At 31.5% G+C, this 18178-nt stretch overlaps 1 protein-coding gene across 1 annotated transcript; it reads right to left on the bottom strand.

Annotated features, from left to right (window-relative positions):
* Window positions 1–1537: 1537 nt before the first annotated feature.
* Window positions 1538–18178, bottom strand: LOC139490547 (cysteine and histidine-rich domain-containing protein 1-like). The gene is made up of 9 exons (XM_071277367.1): window positions 18023–18178; window positions 13513–13619; window positions 12639–12716; window positions 10228–10399; window positions 8637–8701; window positions 7441–7511; window positions 5691–5793; window positions 4357–4545; window positions 1538–3371 (listed from the first exon to the last, which is right to left on the bottom strand). Exons 1-9 carry the CDS (start codon window positions 18087–18089, stop codon window positions 3249–3251), a joined length of 975 nt encoding a protein of 324 aa, XP_071133468.1. The 5' UTR covers window positions 18090–18178; the 3' UTR covers window positions 1538–3248.

Genomic DNA, 18178 nt, shown 5'->3' on the forward strand with positions numbered 1-18178 from the left:
ATGCCTGTACCAAGTCAGGAATATGACAATTGTTATCCACTAGTTTGATGTGTTTGAGCTTTTGATTTTGCAATTTGCCTAAGGACTGTCCTTGTTGAATTTTTCTCGGACTTCAGTACTTTTGTGATTTTACTTCTTTTTTTACATATGTAACCAATCTTTATAACGTCTAAGATCATTGATCTTTACGAGTCGTTCTTTCGTGGATTTTTTTTTTTTGGCAAATGAATGAATCGTTATGCAAACTGTATCAGGATAAAGACAAATAGTTGTACTTCAACATCAAGTACCTAGTCGGAGTGCTTTGTAAATATGTTTATTCCTGACATATGTCGAAAGACCTTATACTTCAGTGGTTGTCGTTGTTTGCTGTGGATCATTTGTTTTTCCTTTATCATTTTTTCACAAAAACTAGGTCTGTTGGTCTTTTGATTGTTTCTCAACTTGTCATGTCTAATTGATGAGGGTTTTTTTAAAGTCCCATAGAGCTTGAATCTTTCGTCTGGTAAAATAAACAGTATTGATATGTGGAAACACACTAAGGGCTATTCCAGAAAAAAATGTATGGGGGGTGTTGGAAGGCAGTTTTTGTCAGCACCCGCCACCCAGACAATTGTAATTGAGAATTATAGTATATTATAGTGTGAAAAGTTGCTCTGATACCCATCACCCATGTATTATTAATATAATGTGCCTTCCAACCCCTCCCCCCCCCCCCCCCCAACCATACATTTTTTTTCTGGAATAGCCCCAAGACAAAAAGAATTTTCCATTGATTTTGATACCTTTAATTGCTGAACATTTTTGGTGTTTCAAATTAGCTCATTTATAAAACCTCCAAGATAATGGTTGATAAAGCTAAAATTCGCCATTAAAGGGTAGCTCCTTTTCGATGTTAACTTAGAATTTCAGTCATGATGGTATTTGTTATTTTACTGTTGAAGCTTTTCTCACTACTTATAAAGTATTTGACATAAGTAAAGATATATTTTTATTTATTCAACCAAAAGTAGAATGTTATCTTTTTTGTAAAGGTCATCCCTTTATGTATAAGAATGGCTATTGTTTGTAGTGGTAACGGAAATATCAAAAGCCTTCTAATTCAACTAAATATAATAAACATTGAGAAGATATTGTTTTTTAACACACATGTATGTATTTTGAGGGAGGATTTTTAAAATATTTTTTTTTTGTATTCTGGAGATCCCATTTTGGTCGGATATGTTGCTCTTAAGGTGAAAAATCCAGTCATTTAGGGAACTGATTATGCTTACAGCATTGGTAGAGACTACAGGTTGAGCTTTTTCGAGATTTTCAAACTTAAGTAACATTATCAAGTGCTCAATCAGACTTATTAATTAAAGTTGAGACCAAACTCAAGTACAGGTAGGTACAGATAAGCACAAAATATGGTAATTACAGACTCACCAATTTGTAGTGTAGTTAATGTTTGCACCCAAATTACAAGAAAACTTTTACCTCATATGATGATAATGAATCCATAATATCTCTGGTGGTTTTAAGGCAATTGAAACGATTTTCACTCATATTTCTTTATTCATATTGTATGGGATGCATATCATAAACATGTCAATACAGTAAATGTTTATTTTCTTAAATAAATACATTACAAATATTCTTGTAGAAAATGTGGAATTAATGTGGAATAACAATGCATTGGCTTACAAAATAATACATTAGTAAGCTGACAATGTGGTTGAAATACAACTCTCATAATACTTCCAATCCTATGGTATGCTGAATGATTAATATTTCTTATAAAGACGATGTTGAAAAGTCTTTATTCCTTAAATTTGCAAAAGTGGTAGATTGTCTATTTTTAAATCAGTGACCATCATGTATCAGATGATTTCCATTCTGTAATTACTAATTTAAGATACATATTCAATAGTAAAGTATTGACATGAAATCCCTCAAAATCATCAATTTTATTAACAATCTAAAAAGGTATAAATAAGTCTATTGAAACAATTGACTTGACAATTTAGAAGTACACAAAAACCAAAGAAATCAAATATTACACACAATAAATATAAAAATTCCAAAGGAAACATATATCGTAGTTCTGCCTCTTAAAATTCTTTGAATGTAAATTGTAAATATTTATTGCCCTCTAGAATTAGTTTCACCAGAGAAGATATCTGACTATGGAAGTCTGAAAAGTTAATACAAATGTTCACCATGAAATTTGATAAAAAGCATGTTCTTTATTTGATAAAGCTTTTTTTTTATAATATTAATGCTTTGTATACAGGATAAACTACAGAGGATATAACTTTATCAAAATTAATGCTATGAACACAGGATAAACCATAAGCTATGTGTTATTATGAGTACAAAATTTTACTTCTTTCTTAATTTTGTATTATTAAACATTGACATTTTGGATGAATAGGATATAATCAGTAACTATGCATGCTGTATATGGCTTAGAAGACATTGAAAAAAATGAAGCTAAAGCAAGGTACATATTTTCTGAGCAAATCAATTTAATTCAACTTTCACATTATGATATCTTCAACAAAACATGCCTAAATGCAATATCAATAATAAACCAATCAACTTAAAACAGTATGATAATATTTCATACTGAGCATGTAAAGAAGAAAAAAATAACATATTTAAGATATAATCTATGTTACACTATAAAATAATAATGCAAAAATACTTGAAGATGATGTAATATTTTATCAATTTCCATGGCATTCATGCAATAAATAGAGAATATCATATGGCTTTTTTAATACCACATCCGTATCAACCAAAGACACTAATACAATCTCAAGAGCTCTGCTCAAGGAATGATATCAGTTTAGGGTTGATATGGTGTGTGAAATTGAAACAGCCATATTATATACACTTTATTATATGTATACTTCACGTGTCATGACATCATACTTTATGGGTTTTGACATGACGTCATACAGATTACAGGTCTGACATGACATCATACAAATTTGGGGTTTGATAAAGCTGATGATGTCATGTTTTAGCATGATGTCCTGATTTAATGTTTTTAATTGAAAATTATTGCTTTATTGGAATTAATAATGGTGATATTTTCTTTTACTGCAATTCCAAAGACAAGGGGTATGTCAAACAATTAAATTTTAAATGTGTCATAAAAAAATGTTTCATAAATTGATGAATGTTTCAACAATTGCACAATCATAAAACACATTTTCTATATTATTACTGATTTATTATATAAACTAGTCATCCTTGTGTCAAGATTTCTCTACAGGAGGTTTATATTCTAAATCTGCCCAGCTAAATGGCTCTGCTTTCTTTAGATTTATTTCTACTTTTGTGCCTAACATCTTCACATTACTTTCTTCTGGAATAATTTCCTGAAAGAAAAACCAACATTGTAGCTGATATATAGACAAACAAACATATAAATACACATTTTCATTCACGTAATACATGTCGTACAATCTGATCAAACACAAATTAAAATAAGTTTTCTAAAGTATACAATGCAATTTTTTTTTTTTTTGGCTCAATCATATTAAAGAGATATTTCAGTCTTAAAATGATGATAATTTGTTGACAAATATTATTCATACAATGTACAATTGTTGCTTAGTTGTCTTGGTTACCTATTTTCTGTTTTTATGGCATTTTTGTTCTTCACAATATTCAACTCTTTCACATAGGGATTATTTTTTATTATATAACATTGATAAGGAATTAGTATTTTAAAGATGCATTCATTGCATTGAATTTATTTCCAGATAACTGTGTATTACCACTCTTGGATTGCCACTGCTTGTACACTGTAAATGCCTGCAGGAAGGTACGTTTGCCAAGTAAACCATGCTTTTATAGTGGCATAATGTTTATTGGTTTTTGAATTTCCAATGTAATTTAAGTAGGCATCACTGAGGAGAATTTTGTTTTTTAATTGGGTATTTGACGAAAAAAATTGAAAGTGGCGAATACAATATTGTTTTGGAGAACAAGGAGGCGAAAAAAAATTATTGACCCAGGGGAACCGTTAAGGGTGTTCCAAATGTGGTTTTAAGTCCTATTTTTTATGTTTTCAGTTTATTGTTGGATATTTTTGCATTTCCAATATAGTTTAAGCAGGCATCATTGAAGAGAAATATTTTTTTTAAATGGGTATTTGATGCATCAAATAAATTTGTTACATTTTATTTTTAATACTACTTCTTGATAGCAATGTGTGTGAACTGTTAAGTCCTTGAACGAGTCCAGGTGAATTGTTGGAAGCCTCAGTGAACTGTTCAGTCCCTGAATGTGTGCTGGTGGAATATTTAATTTGTTTATTCAATAATAAGTTAGCCTAGCAATGCAAAGGTTTTCACTCACCTCTCGAAGATGTACATTTTTCTCAAACAGACTTTTTCCTCCTTCAAATACTATATTTATATTAACCATAATTTTGTTGGCCTCGATCACAGTTTTATCAGGATCTGCTACTTTAGAGAATACAGATAATGTTATATATGGTCCAGTTTGATGCCAGTCAAATCTACAGGATTTTTTCTCACCAGGCACCTAGAAAATACAATTAAAATCAAATGACTAAGATAATTTTTCATTGACAAGGTTTTATCTTAATCGATCCCTCACAAAAATATTTGAGTTTACATTGAATCACTTTCTAATAACAATTCAAATTGTTTAATATGCTATATTTAAAGGGGTCTAAAAATAGTTATCAAAGGTACCAGGATTATAATTTTGTACGCCAGACGCACGTTTCTTCTACATAAGACTCATCAGTGACGCTCATATCAAAATATTTATAAAGCCAAACAAGTACAAAGCTGAAGAGCATTGAGGATCCAAAATGACATGGAAAAATTTACTACCCATATTCAATTTTTTGAAGTTAAAGTAAAGGGTTAAATGAATCCTTATCTATTTTTAGTTATAAGTTTCAAATCAATAGACCATGACTTAGGTGGCAGGTCCAAGTAATCTCCATTGCTAAGACAACTACATTTCTAATATGAATGACCTACCACTTGTGGTTCATCATGAACTAGACCTTATTCCAAACTAATACATTCTTGACGCTGCTGCCAGAAAGCTGCCAGAAACAGCATACCTATGTCTTAGTTTAAACATATTTATTTATAGTGGATTGGGAGACAAGTTATTACAACTTATATTAATAATGCCTTTCCACTTGGCCGGTGCGAGTGCTGCTTTGTAGTGGCATTAGCCTACTCATTTTTTGAAATCTACAAGGGTGTCTTTTACGTGCAAGAGATGTGGCTCTCTCTTAACACGGGTCAGCCATTTATAGTGCCCTTCCAACAGACTATCATCGTCACTCAAGACCATACTCGCAAATGATGGCAAGGGAGAGCTGAAAAATCAGTCCATGAAATTTTCTCCCCGGAGCTGGGATCAAACCAGGACCCTCTGTTTTAGTAGTCCAATACACTAACCACTACACCACGGCTCTCCTAAAATAAGTGACATGGAAAAATTAACAACCCATATTCAATTTTTTTAAGTTAAATTTTTGGTCATAAGTTTCAAAATCAATAGACCGTGACTGAGGGGGAAGCGCCAAATAATCTCCATTTGATGTGCCACTGCTTAGACAACTGCAGTCTTGCTTTTTGACTCTGTCCAGACAATAAAAACAAGCCCTGCACAAATCAGATATAACATAAAATGCCAATTACCTCTTGTTTAACCCATACATGTTTTCCTGTCTCACAGCCAGCTTGGTCCAGAAAATTATCAAATTCTGTTGTTTTTTTCCTACAACATGACCAGTATTTCAACCTGAAACAGGACAATGCTTTGTTACTGTGGTAATTCATACCTAGGGTATAGTGGAATACAGATGTAGTACTCTCTTTTGAATTCTTACAACAAAGATTTAGTTACCTTAGTTATATAAATAAAAACTTTTGGTAGAATACAGCTCTTACCAGAAGTGTCCACTTCTGCCTTTTTTATATTCCCCTTAGGCTTAAATTAAAATATTGTTTGTTTGCCCTTTACTGACCGACCCTATAAATTCGTTCCGCCTGAAAATCTTTTATTTGTATTTACCAGCAAGATTTTATTTTATTTCATTTTTTCGTTCCTACCAAAAATCTTATATTTGTATTTCCCGCTCAAAACATTTTTACCGGAATCCTCGGGTTTTATCTTTAACGTATAAGGTCCGGTCCATTTGGTATCACCTGAGCGTTTGACATGAACACTTGCATTTAAAGTTTCAATGCATTTGTTTGAAATCGATGTTGAACGCTTCCTGAAAGCATATGACGTACGTTACTCTGTACCTTTATACTTAAAGAGCAGGGTTCGTTTACAAAAAAGTTCGTTTGATACAAAATTATCAACGTGTGTACAAACTAATTTGTAAACGGACGTTGTGTTCTATGTAGGGATTACCTTTTGTGATCCGCAGATCAGGATGATTATGTTAACGATGCCGATATATTATTTATATCTGAAATGAACCAAAAGTGACAAAACCCTGTAAAGTGGAGAATATCTGGCAGTAAAATCGCCAAGTTTTCCATACAGGTCATTTATAAATGCGATGGAAAATACGTGACAATTGAGTTTTAAGTCTTGTAGCATTTTTATTGGAAACAACTTTTAGGCACACACGAAATTTTTAACCCTCTATGGACTTTTTCTACTAGTAATGTACGACTTCCCGGACATATCTTACCAGTACAAAGTTATCTCTTACAGAAAACCTTTAGGTAAGCGTACAAGGTACGTAGTACAGAATGTGAGCGCAAGTTCAAACTCTTCAAAGTTCCAGGTATATAAACGTTGAAGATATGCGGCACAGGTCTATATTTTGATATTTGAAAACAAAATAGTAGTGCATATGAATGAGCTTCACATTCTACGTGATATTTTTTTTTCAAAACTAATAGTCCCAGAAAACTTATTTGCAAAAACAAAACGGACCAAAATGACATTCTGCAGATTTTGTATCTATAAAATAAAACAGTATACCTACCTGCCTACCCATGACAAATAATATACCGAGCCAAGTTGTTTTAATGGGGAAACAAATAAAATATTTTACCTACCTACCTACCCTGTTTCAAAACATAGGGTCGGAAAAGGGCAAACAAACAATATTTTAATTTAGGCCTTAACCTTCTATAACTTTTCCCATTCGAAGACTTTCTCATTATATATTTTAAGAAGAATATTATTGGTTTTAATAGCCATTTTCCAATAGGCATATAAGTAGAGTACAAAATATATATACAGCATGTACTTATAATCTATAATGCATGGTGAATGTTAACAAATACCTGTTACTAGAAAAAATAATAAAAACAATTATGGTTTATCACCAAAATTATGTATAAAATGAGATAATAAAAAACCCTTAACCAGGATGTCGCATTTTATGCCCTGTCGTAGACCTAAATAACATATAAACCCTACCCTTCATGAAATATTGGAACACCAGGATGAAATGTACAGGTTTCTTCGTTACTTTGTTCTCCCTGATAGCACTGAAATCAAAACCAAATTATAATTGCTATGTGAAGTATTTAAGCAGAGAATACATGTACCTTTGCTATATAATTTTCCTTTACAGTAAACCGGGAAATTTTGTGCCATCTCTATTTCCCAATTTATTAACATAATCCCTCTTTACAGTATTCATATATAGAACTATGTTTTAGTGTAAACTAACAGTTGTTATCCATTCATCTGATGTGTTTGAGCTTTTGATTTGACCATTTGATTAGGGACTTTCCTTTTGAATTTTCCTCTGAGTTCAGTATTTTGGTGATTTTACTTTTTGTCAGCAATATATATACCAAAGTAGAGATTGAATGATGGGCAGTACAAACATGAACATGTATAAATATTAAATACTGACAAATAAAGTACACTGGATAGGAAAAGGGAATAACAACCGCACTTATTTTCTCACCTATACCTCATAGAAGGGCAACACATACTCAATAAACAAATTCTAGTAAAAAGAACTGCTTTTTTTTTAAAATAAAAATGAAAAGCAGGAGAGCTTATACTCACAAACCCAAATGTTTTAAACCCACTACATACTCTGAGTGCATGTCCTTATCCTATAGTCCAGTGGATGTATTTTTCTTTTCCTTTTTTTTTTCTTTTTCAAATTGGTTTCCGTTTTCTCTATTGAATGTTTCTTTTTGTATAACCTAGCTTGATATCAACGATATAGGTTTAGTAAACTGTTTATGGTTATACACCAACCTGTTCTTTTTAACATTTTGTCCTTTTTGTTGGATAATTGTTTCATTGTCAATCATATCACATCTCCTTATTAAAGCTAATTGTTATAGTCCTTTAAACAGAACTTGACCTTCAAGTTGTTATCATGAAAATCCCTGTAGCAGTAATTAAATTTCACAAGTATGTTAAAAAGACAATTGAAGTTATTGTAAGGGACACACACACAAAATTTGACTAGACAATATGTGACAGTTTTATTTTGTCCCTTTATATTGTTTACATTCCTAAGAGCTATTCTTTAATCTTACTGTAAATGCCTATTCCTTAAAACTTTCCACAAATCTCTTTACCAATGTTTACCAAATCTTATGATGGTGATCCTTAAAAGGAGGGATAATTAGAACATGCATACTTACTGCTTTACAAGAATTATTTTTACAAGTCTCCCCAATCTTTATACCGTTTTCTGTGGTTGTCGTATCTAAAAATAGAATAAATATTCATACTTGCAAATTGTAAAGGCTGCTTACAAAATAAAGCTGGCAAATGGATTGAAATAAATATTTAAGTTCAGTTACCTGCAAAGCAGTATTGTATTGCAAAGGAAATAAAACTTTTACCAAGAATCAGTTTGTGTTCAATTGGTCATTCAAATTTTTGCAGAGTAAAATATCCCATTGAACTAAAAATAGCCTTTGTTTTTTGTGGCGGTTATGCAATGGGAATCAAAATTTTCCTAAAACATACATTAACATCAACTGGTTCTGGGGAAGTGGTTTATTTCCTTCACAATATTAAATAATTATAAATTGAAATTTTAACAACTCTCTTGAGTGGAGACATTAATTTCCATTAAAAACATCAGTTTAAGGAGGCTCACGGGTACAAAAATTTTAGCGAAAAATTAAACATTTGTTTTTTGCATTACAATTTTTTTTTATTACACTATTAGTTATTACTTTATATTATGGTACACAAAAATTGACCCAAAAAAATCGATTTGGTTTGGTCCCAGATGACTTTTAAAATATCTGTATCATTGAAAAAGCTCCAAATTATCTTCCTTTGGTGCAAAAATGCCATTTTTCGTATTAAAATCAAAATATCTTTTTCTAACTCATTGGTGACCTATATTTTTTATTATTGTTTTCAAATAAGCTGTTCATAAACTAAATAATTGTAAAATTTAAGCGATTTCTGTAATTTAGTTCTTTTTTTATTTAATTTTTCTATTAAGTATATGATAAAGTTCATTTATACAAAAATATAGCGAAATTCTATATTAAAAAAAAAAATGATTTATACCCGTGAGCCCCCTTAACTACATTTTGTATATATTGAACCGCTTCTTCTCCTTTCTTAATCCTGAATTAACCAATTTGTTGACTTAGATCCACTAAAACCATAAACTAACAATATTCTAAGGCAAGTTCATGTTTATTATGAGATCAAGTCAAGTGTTCATGAAATCTCAGTGTTGTAAACTCCCATTAAAAAGACACAAGACCTACACTTCAAATATAGTAGTGACATCATTAACATTTACTTGTTTTAACAGCATATAGGTCATGTACATGTAAGATTCTGCCAATTGCTATATTTATAAACAGTTTAAATTTTTCTAAGCATGAAATACAAAAACTGATGCACCAATGAACAATGATGTGTAATGGTCAAAAATATATCCTTTAACAATTATTTATTAAGTTCTCAAAAGAGGAACATTTTCAAATAAAACCATTGTTGTAATGTAATAAATTCAATATCTTTTTTTACTGCTCAGGTAAATTCAGAAATTATTGAGAGTTTTGAATGAATGCGATTAATTTGACTTGGTGAGTAGAGCAATAATAAGAACTCTCAATAACCATGATAACAAGAACTTGCATTCTGATATCTGATACATATGGCTGTATGCAGATTTTCATGAAATTGCAACAATAAATATTGTAACTTTGTTGATTCTTCACTGCTATGCAGACAGTAAACATAAATATCCATCCATACCATCTGTAGCTTTTGATATTTCTAGCTCTTTCATCTGTTTTTCCAAAGCCTGTTTAAGTGATGCACCAACTGTAACCTTTAACCTTTGCATAGGGTCATACTGTGAAGGTCTTTCATCAGCTGATCTTGTTTTCGGTTGTGGCTGTCGGACTTCTATCACCTTTTCTTTTAACTGAAATGTTAATTTTACTTGATAATATAATAAATAAACTATAATTCAATTAGACATGTTAGTCGAGGCACATTCAAACATAAATTTATCTGTTAATATGTAAGATGCGTTAACTTAACATCTTTGATATACATGGAATGATGAAGGTCTTAATATACATGTATTGTCTTTAAAGCCTTTATTAAAAAAGAATTATCTACTATTGTTAGTATTATACCAAATCATTTATGTTATCTGCTTTGCTCAAGCTGTATGCATTATTTAAATTCATATGCAGATTTTGGCTATTTTATTTGTATGCAAGTTAATAATTGTTTCTTTTATATTGGTAATATATTTAGCCATTCATACATTTGTATATATATCAAGATAAAAACAGGCTATTTTCTTTGTATGCAAGTTAATAATTGTTTCTTTTAGGTCAACTAAATTTAATTTGTACATTTTCATCCAAATTTTTGAAAAAAAATGGGGTGGTTGGGAGGATTTTATTTTTTATTTTATATCAAATCAAAGAGAGGGAAGAAAGATACATTTGTACCAGAGGGACAGTCAAACTCATAACTCGAAAATAAACTGACAACGCCATGCCTAAAAATGAAAAAGACAAACAAACAAACAATAGTACACATGACACAACATATAAAAACTAAAGAATAAACAATACGAACCCCACCAAAAAATAGGGGTGATCTCAGGTGCTCCAGAAGGGTAAGCAGATCCTGCTCCATATGATTTGTGGCACCTGTCGTGTTGCTTATGAGAGATAACAAATCCGGTAAATAGTCTAATTCGGTAGGTCACATTTATGAAAGGGAAGGGGCTTGTAGTTGCGACATAAGGAACATATCCGATATCATTTGTGAAACGGTTATTCCATAACGGTCAACCAACTCCTGATGGCGTCTGTAAAATTTACGAAGAGATGATTTCAACTTCACCATTTGGAACTCTTGATTTAATAGCTTCCTTGTAAGCAACAACCCTCTATCAAGAAAATCATGATAGGAAATGCAAGCACAGGATTATCGTATCAATTGGGAGATATCAAACTATATTGTGACGTGTTCTTAATATATATGCAAGAGTAATAATAAGCTTATATCATGTACATGTATGTACATGTATAAGGAATCGTACATAATTAATATCTTTTTATATTGGCAACCATTGTTCTACATGTACATGATGCTATTGATGCTTCAGAACCTATTTTTAGTAAACGGCAACCACGTGGAGAAATGCTCTCTTCAGCTGGACTAACTACACCAAATTAATTTTGCTTTCTTGATGTCCCCATAAAATGAAGCAAATATGCATTGGTATGCAACACAAGAATTATGAGTACAGAATAAAATGAAAACTCAAACAGACCCTATTGAGGGTATTGGGACAGAGGGCGTTTTCAGTTTGTCAACAAAAAACAATAGCCGTGGGTAAATCTAAGTGCATGTTTGCTGACTTTTTGAACTCAATAAACGGTAAAAAAATCTAACAAGTTTGTGCTTGTGTTAATTTTTTTAAGTCAGTCATTTTTTGTACCAATGTGTTTCACGATTCTTGCACTTTGAATATCATTCTGAAATTCACAGTCCAAAATTCCAAATACAAAGTCATTGACATTGTACAGTATCAATAAACAAAATTCCACAGTTTTCTAATCATAGAAATTTGTGTCATGCAGCGATTTGCATTCTTGGAAACAGCGTATTAATAGTAAGCTGAATATGTTATGCCCTTCCCGTAATCAATCTCTATTCTCGGTAGATGATGTCTTCATAGATCTGTAGAATCATCTTTAATTACTCAAAGAAATACAAAAATCGTAATTTGAAACAGGAAGTTTTGAAGGAAACAAAATTATTGACAGTTACCAGTAACGGAAATGAACAAAATCTGGAAATCGTAAATATTTAAAAATAAGCAAATTCTGGGCGGGATGATTTCAGAGAGGCGGGTGGGATGAAGATCTATCAATTAATTTTAATTGGCCTTATATTGATTATTTATTTAGCCATTTATAGATTTGTATATATCAAGATAAAAACAGGCTTTTTACTTTGTATGTAAGTTAATGATTGTTTCTTTTATATTGGTTATTTATTTAGCCATTCATACATTTGAATATATCAAGATAAAAACAGGCTTTTTACTTTGTATGTAAGTTAATAATTGTTTCTTTTATATTAGTTGTTTATTTAGCATTCATACATTTGTATATATCTAGATTAAAACTTACAAGTTCTTCATTTTCAATTTTCTCTGGTTTTTCTGGTTCTTTTGGCTTTTCATTGCTATGTTGACCTGTTGTACAACCCTGCAGTAACAAAGTTTCATTGATCATGAAATCCAAGCAGAAAGAAATTTCTCATTTGTTTACCAAAATTTTGACAAATAACGTAAACAGTACTAATTAATCTCCACCAGAAGACATAAGGAATAAATTTGGAATGCATTTAGTTTAAAACCTTAAACAATTATATTGCAAAAAAATGATTAAAAATTAAAAAAAAATTGTAATAAAAAATCTATTTTTATCCTATCTTTGACATCCGTTGGCATAATTTTAATTTACATCTGACATGATAGTGCTGTTGATTGACAGACAGACCAGAGTACAGGGTACTCTAGACAACTTTTAGATGACAGGTAACTCTTTATAAATGACATCAAGCTTTTACATACATGACATATATGCCCTCAGACATCAGACTCGGACTTCTCTTGAACTGAATTTTTATGTGCGTATTGTTATGCGTTTAATTTTCTACATTGGTTAGAGGTGTAGGGGGAGGGTTGAGATCTCACAAACATGTTTAACCCCGTCGCATTTTTGCACCTGTCCCAAGTCAGGAGCCTCTGGCCTTTGTTAGTCTTGTATTATTTTAATTTTAGTTTCTTGTGTACAATTTGGAAATTAGTATGGCGTTCATTATCACTGGACTAGTATATATTTGTTTAGGGGCCAGCTGAAGGATGCCTCCGGGTGTGGGAATTTCTCGCTACATTGAAGACCTGTTGGTGACCCTCTGCTGTTGTTTTTTATTTGGTTGGGTTGTTGTCTCTTTGACACATTCCCCATTTCCATTCTCAATTTTACCTCATATACTTACAGGAAAATTAAGAAACTGGGTGAAATCAGTGCTTCTCTTTTCACAGCATGACCATCCTTTCAAAGCATCATGAAACACAGGTACCCCTGGATGGTAGGTGCAACATCCTGAAATTAATATGTATTGAGAATAAAAATGAGAAACCTAGAGGGGTGGTAAAATATTATGTGCTACAATGTAAATTATAAATTTTGTGAATATCATGAATATTGGAGATGCATATATTGTAAGACTATTTAAAAACTATTTTAAGTCCAAATTTACAAAAATACAACATCTAGAAGTAAATATTTCTTACATTTTAAAATTGTACATTATCAGAATGTGTACATACAATGGACACTGCTTTATTGCATACCTGGTTCAGGAGGGGGGAGGGTCAACTCAAAAAGTAGGAAACAGAAAACATTTGTTTATAAGTCAAATTCACAAATGTACTTGTGCAGAAATGTCAACAGCAACATACAGCATATTTATCTGACGATATCAGGATATTGGTATTTAGTCAATTCTAAACCGGAATTTGTGACACAATTAGAATTCTAAAATTTATAAAACGTAAACAACATGTCGAAATATTTAGGCTTGAAATAAATATATTTTTGGATAAGTTAATGCAAGCACACGAGATGTATAGTGTCTTATACGATTACAGGTTTGTAATGTTTAACAACCATATTATATCAGTGTGTAAACACGTTAATTGTGAGCTTTGAAAGTCAAGTAGTTCGAGCATTTTTCTGAGTAAGTATTAAAAAATGTTCAAACAAATATTTTTTACTGTGGTTAGCATTCATTAGTCGTCAGTATCTATAGATTAACAACTTATGGTTATATTGATAATTTAGAATCTTCCTTGAAGGTGGCGCACAAATTCGCAGCTAAATAATTCGATTGATGTGTCATTTGTATACAAGAGTTATATTCCTTTGAATTATGAGTCTATGTTTAATTTCATAAAGTCAATATGTTGATTGTCTACCTTGAACAGGGTTATAATTTTATCTTATAGTTATACATGTAGTTTTTTTTACTGAATTTAAAATCGTTACAAATCTGTAATGTACTAGATACATGTACTCGCATTTTTCATCAGTTGATAAAAGACATTTTATATGTATATCTATAATTTCTTTTATTTGTTTTGAAATGTTTAAAATTAGTATATACCAATAAAAAGAATTATTTTGTTATCTTATAAATAGGTTTTTGTTATCCAAAAGCATTCATACAGTGTTTATACGTCAAAATTAAGCACAGTCAAATCTGCTTTCATCATCACTAGCTTTCTTAGAGCGATGAGACAAACTGCTCTAACTCACAGATCACAGGCACTCGTTTCAGAATAAAAATTTCCATTATTTATGAATTGAATGCTTCTTTTTGTAACTTCATTAGGGTGTGAAAGCGTTGACCAAAGTATATTTTGTATAAAGGGCGGAAGCGCTTCATTCTAAAAATGTGCACACGATCAACGCTTTTACAACCCTATGAAGCTACAAAATTAAGCATTCGATACTTATAATTACATTTTTTTAGCTATGATCATGAAAACACAAATTTTATAAAACACAAATTTTATAATAATTTTATTTAATTCACCTGTGCACTTTATTGTGGGACCACGTGTTATCATAAATGGTAAGTTTTATTGAGTAATGCAATTGCTTAAGGAATAACATGTGATGTGCAGTTAGCCAACTTAGTCAGAATAAAGTATTATAATGACCATGATGAAACATACATCTAATGTTATACCTTAATATATACCATTAAGGTAAATAGGGGAAATATTCTGAAACAAGTGACTATGTCACAGAAAAAGCATCGTCAAAGTATTCATGAAATTGCTCTCTATTAAAGCCATATCCTGGAAATTATCCAAAAAAAACCACTTTTTTCCTACTTTCATGACTTTCAATTTGAGGTACAATATGCCGGTGAAAAACATTAATTGTGCTGTCAAGAATACACTGTTTCAAGTTGTGGTATGCATAAAAAAATGCCCAACGGCATTCGTCCTTCTACTCATAAAGGCATTTGTTTCTAAGATCGATATGGTGTATAACATTATGCCAGAACTCAAATGAAGCAGAAAGCTGATGTAACTTATCTCCTTTACTCGATCCCTTAAGACAAAAACACACATACGCACAAACACAAAACAGTACACCATAGCCACCACTTTATTCCAGAAGCTTCTAACTGATGCCGAATGCTAGAGTGTAAAATTGTAATTGAGACCTACCCAAAACAATTAGAACTTTTCTGAAAAAGGCTATAAATGAAAACAGAATTATATCATCTTCCCATAATGATTGAATGTTAGGAAAATTGACCAGAGTTATCTTACTTTAATCACAGAGAAGGGAAAGCAAACCATTTTTAATTTACGCCTAATTAACATTAAAACAATTTTCCACTAACAAATAAAGTTACCTTATTGAAATATAAAGACTTTGTTAGCTAAATCTATTAATTTTATTAGATATTATGAATTTTTATGACAATAGAGAAACATGCTACAACATTATAGCATCAGTATGATCTCTCAAAGTCACATTAAAAAAAGAAAACAAAAAAAGTAGAAATACTATATGGTCAGGAGATGGCACTTGAATTATTGAAATTTGTCAATATGGCCAGGTGCTGATTGGACGGTTTCTATAGTTGGGAAATTGACCAGGTGCCAATACACCTTATCGCTAATCTCAGCTGACCCGGCCACTTCAACTTTTGACGTCAACAACAATCACTTTTCCATTGTGGCATCAGATATTTTGTTTTATGACGTCAACATTTTACGGGAACCTGTGTGATATCCAGCAATGGCGAACAAATAGCGATAAGGTGTATTTAATCAGTAGCTAAAAAAGACACAGAATCCCAAAAGGAATTAAAGTTTTGTGGATTGGAATGAATCTAGTCCAAATAATTATGATGTGCATGGTGTGTTGAAAGGCTATTTTACATTCTTCTTTCTTTCTTGTGTATTAGCTTCCTATCTAAGGAACACCCCTACTGGGTAATCAGGAGTATTTACACTCTTACCTTGACGCCTAACATCGTCAATATAAGGGGTCAAAGCAAGAAAGTACAATGGAATTTATCTGACCACAGATGAATTATCACGTTGTGATTGGTTAAATGCCGTCACGTGGTGACCCCCTATGAGACCGTATGGGGCCTCACCCCCTATGGATTTTAATAACCCTCTATGGATCCATATGGGGTCAGCAGCGAACCATATAACTTATATTCAAGATCATGAAGATGTCATAATTATTTGGACTACAATCATGGAATCAAGACATTTTATACCGTCTTTAAAATTTTTGTGTAGCCTCACTGGACACAATTACGAACGATTTTTGAACTTTAATTATTTTTTTTCTTTGTAGAATACTTTTCTTGAATTGTTTGTACCATAGAATTAAAGATGTATGAATGCTTTTCATTTTGAATCATTACACACATAATTTTCTATTTACGTTGGGATACTTTGGTAAGATTTTCATGACCTGGTTTTATGGGTCTAGCAAGCCCAATATGGACGCAATTATGAACGGCACTATATTTATATATCTGGCAGAAAAAATCAATGACAACGATCTAAATTTATGAAACATACATTAATCTTATCTAAAACACTTTTCCTAAGAAAATAAGAAGTGTAATATGGTATTTTACTTCAAATTCTTCAGCAGTAGTTGGAGACGAAATTAGTGACAAAAAAATTTCTTTGAAAAGGAAATAATTCGGATTTTTTGTTTTTATGCAAGTTCTTTCGTCTAAGAAGCACTGAATTCTCTTTTTAGTTAGTGAACCTATGATTTTAATTTATATTTAACCTTTACTTTCGGAGTTCTCGGGACTTTTCAATAAAAATACTATTTTCTTCTGACAATGCTCAGGGTCACCCGAGTCTGAGAAAACGTTCATTTTTGGATTTTTTTCGGCAAGATAAAGGGTATCACACATATGAACAGATTCAGGAGATATTTTTCTATCTATATAATGACAAAAGAAGGCAATTTGCACTAGCTTGTGTGCTTTATTCATGTAATTTCCAAGAGAGGGAGTCATTATTTTGACATTTACGAAACTTAATTTTTTTGTTGTCTGCAACATTAACCAAGTGAGCATGAACTTTTTTTTCGTGAAAACACAAGTAATGTAGTGGGTTTTTAATTAATAGAAACATTTATTAATTATCATGCATAAATATAATATAAGGGGGCAAACATTAAAAATCGTTCGTAATTGTGTCCAGTCGTAATTGCGTCCGGTAAGGCTAAGCTCCTACTGACGGAATGACTGTTGTAAGCCTAATAAATATCACCAAGTATCTTCTGGCAATTTTTTTTTCAAAGATCCCTAAATGGACTCCAAAGAATAATAATTTATATATTTGGAAGGAAGCTATATAATTTTAAAAGTAGCCGACTGGTCAAACAATTACGCCAATTTACGGTTCTTTTATCATAAATTTATAGTTTTTGGTGTATACCTTTTTCGTTACTTTCTTGTTTAAATTTTTGTCCACACCCCTTGTTATAACACTGCAGTAGGCTCATTCTATTCGGCTTGTAGTGCAGTTTTTTCCAGAAAATTCAAACGGGAAATCACTAACATGCGGCTTCCGGTGTCAACAAAAGGGAGTTAA

This window comes from Mytilus edulis, chromosome 10 (assembly GCF_963676685.1).
Source record: "Mytilus edulis chromosome 10, xbMytEdul2.2, whole genome shotgun sequence".
NCBI classification, from domain to species: domain Eukaryota; kingdom Metazoa; phylum Mollusca; class Bivalvia; order Mytilida; family Mytilidae; genus Mytilus; species Mytilus edulis.

Excerpts from the sequence above, each read along its gene's own strand:
- LOC139490547 (XM_071277367.1), bottom strand. The coding sequence starts at position 18,089 with ATGAGCCTACTGCAGTGTTATAACAAGGGGTGTGGACAAAAATTTAAA. Across the intron at positions 8,702-10,227 it reads AATATCAAAAGCTACAGATG|ATACGACAACCACAGAAAAC; the intron begins GTATGGATGGAT and ends TTCTATTTTTAG. Across the intron at positions 5,794-7,440 it reads GTTCCAATATTTCATGAAGG|GTTGAAATACTGGTCATGTT; the intron begins GTAGGGTTTATA and ends GTCCTGTTTCAG.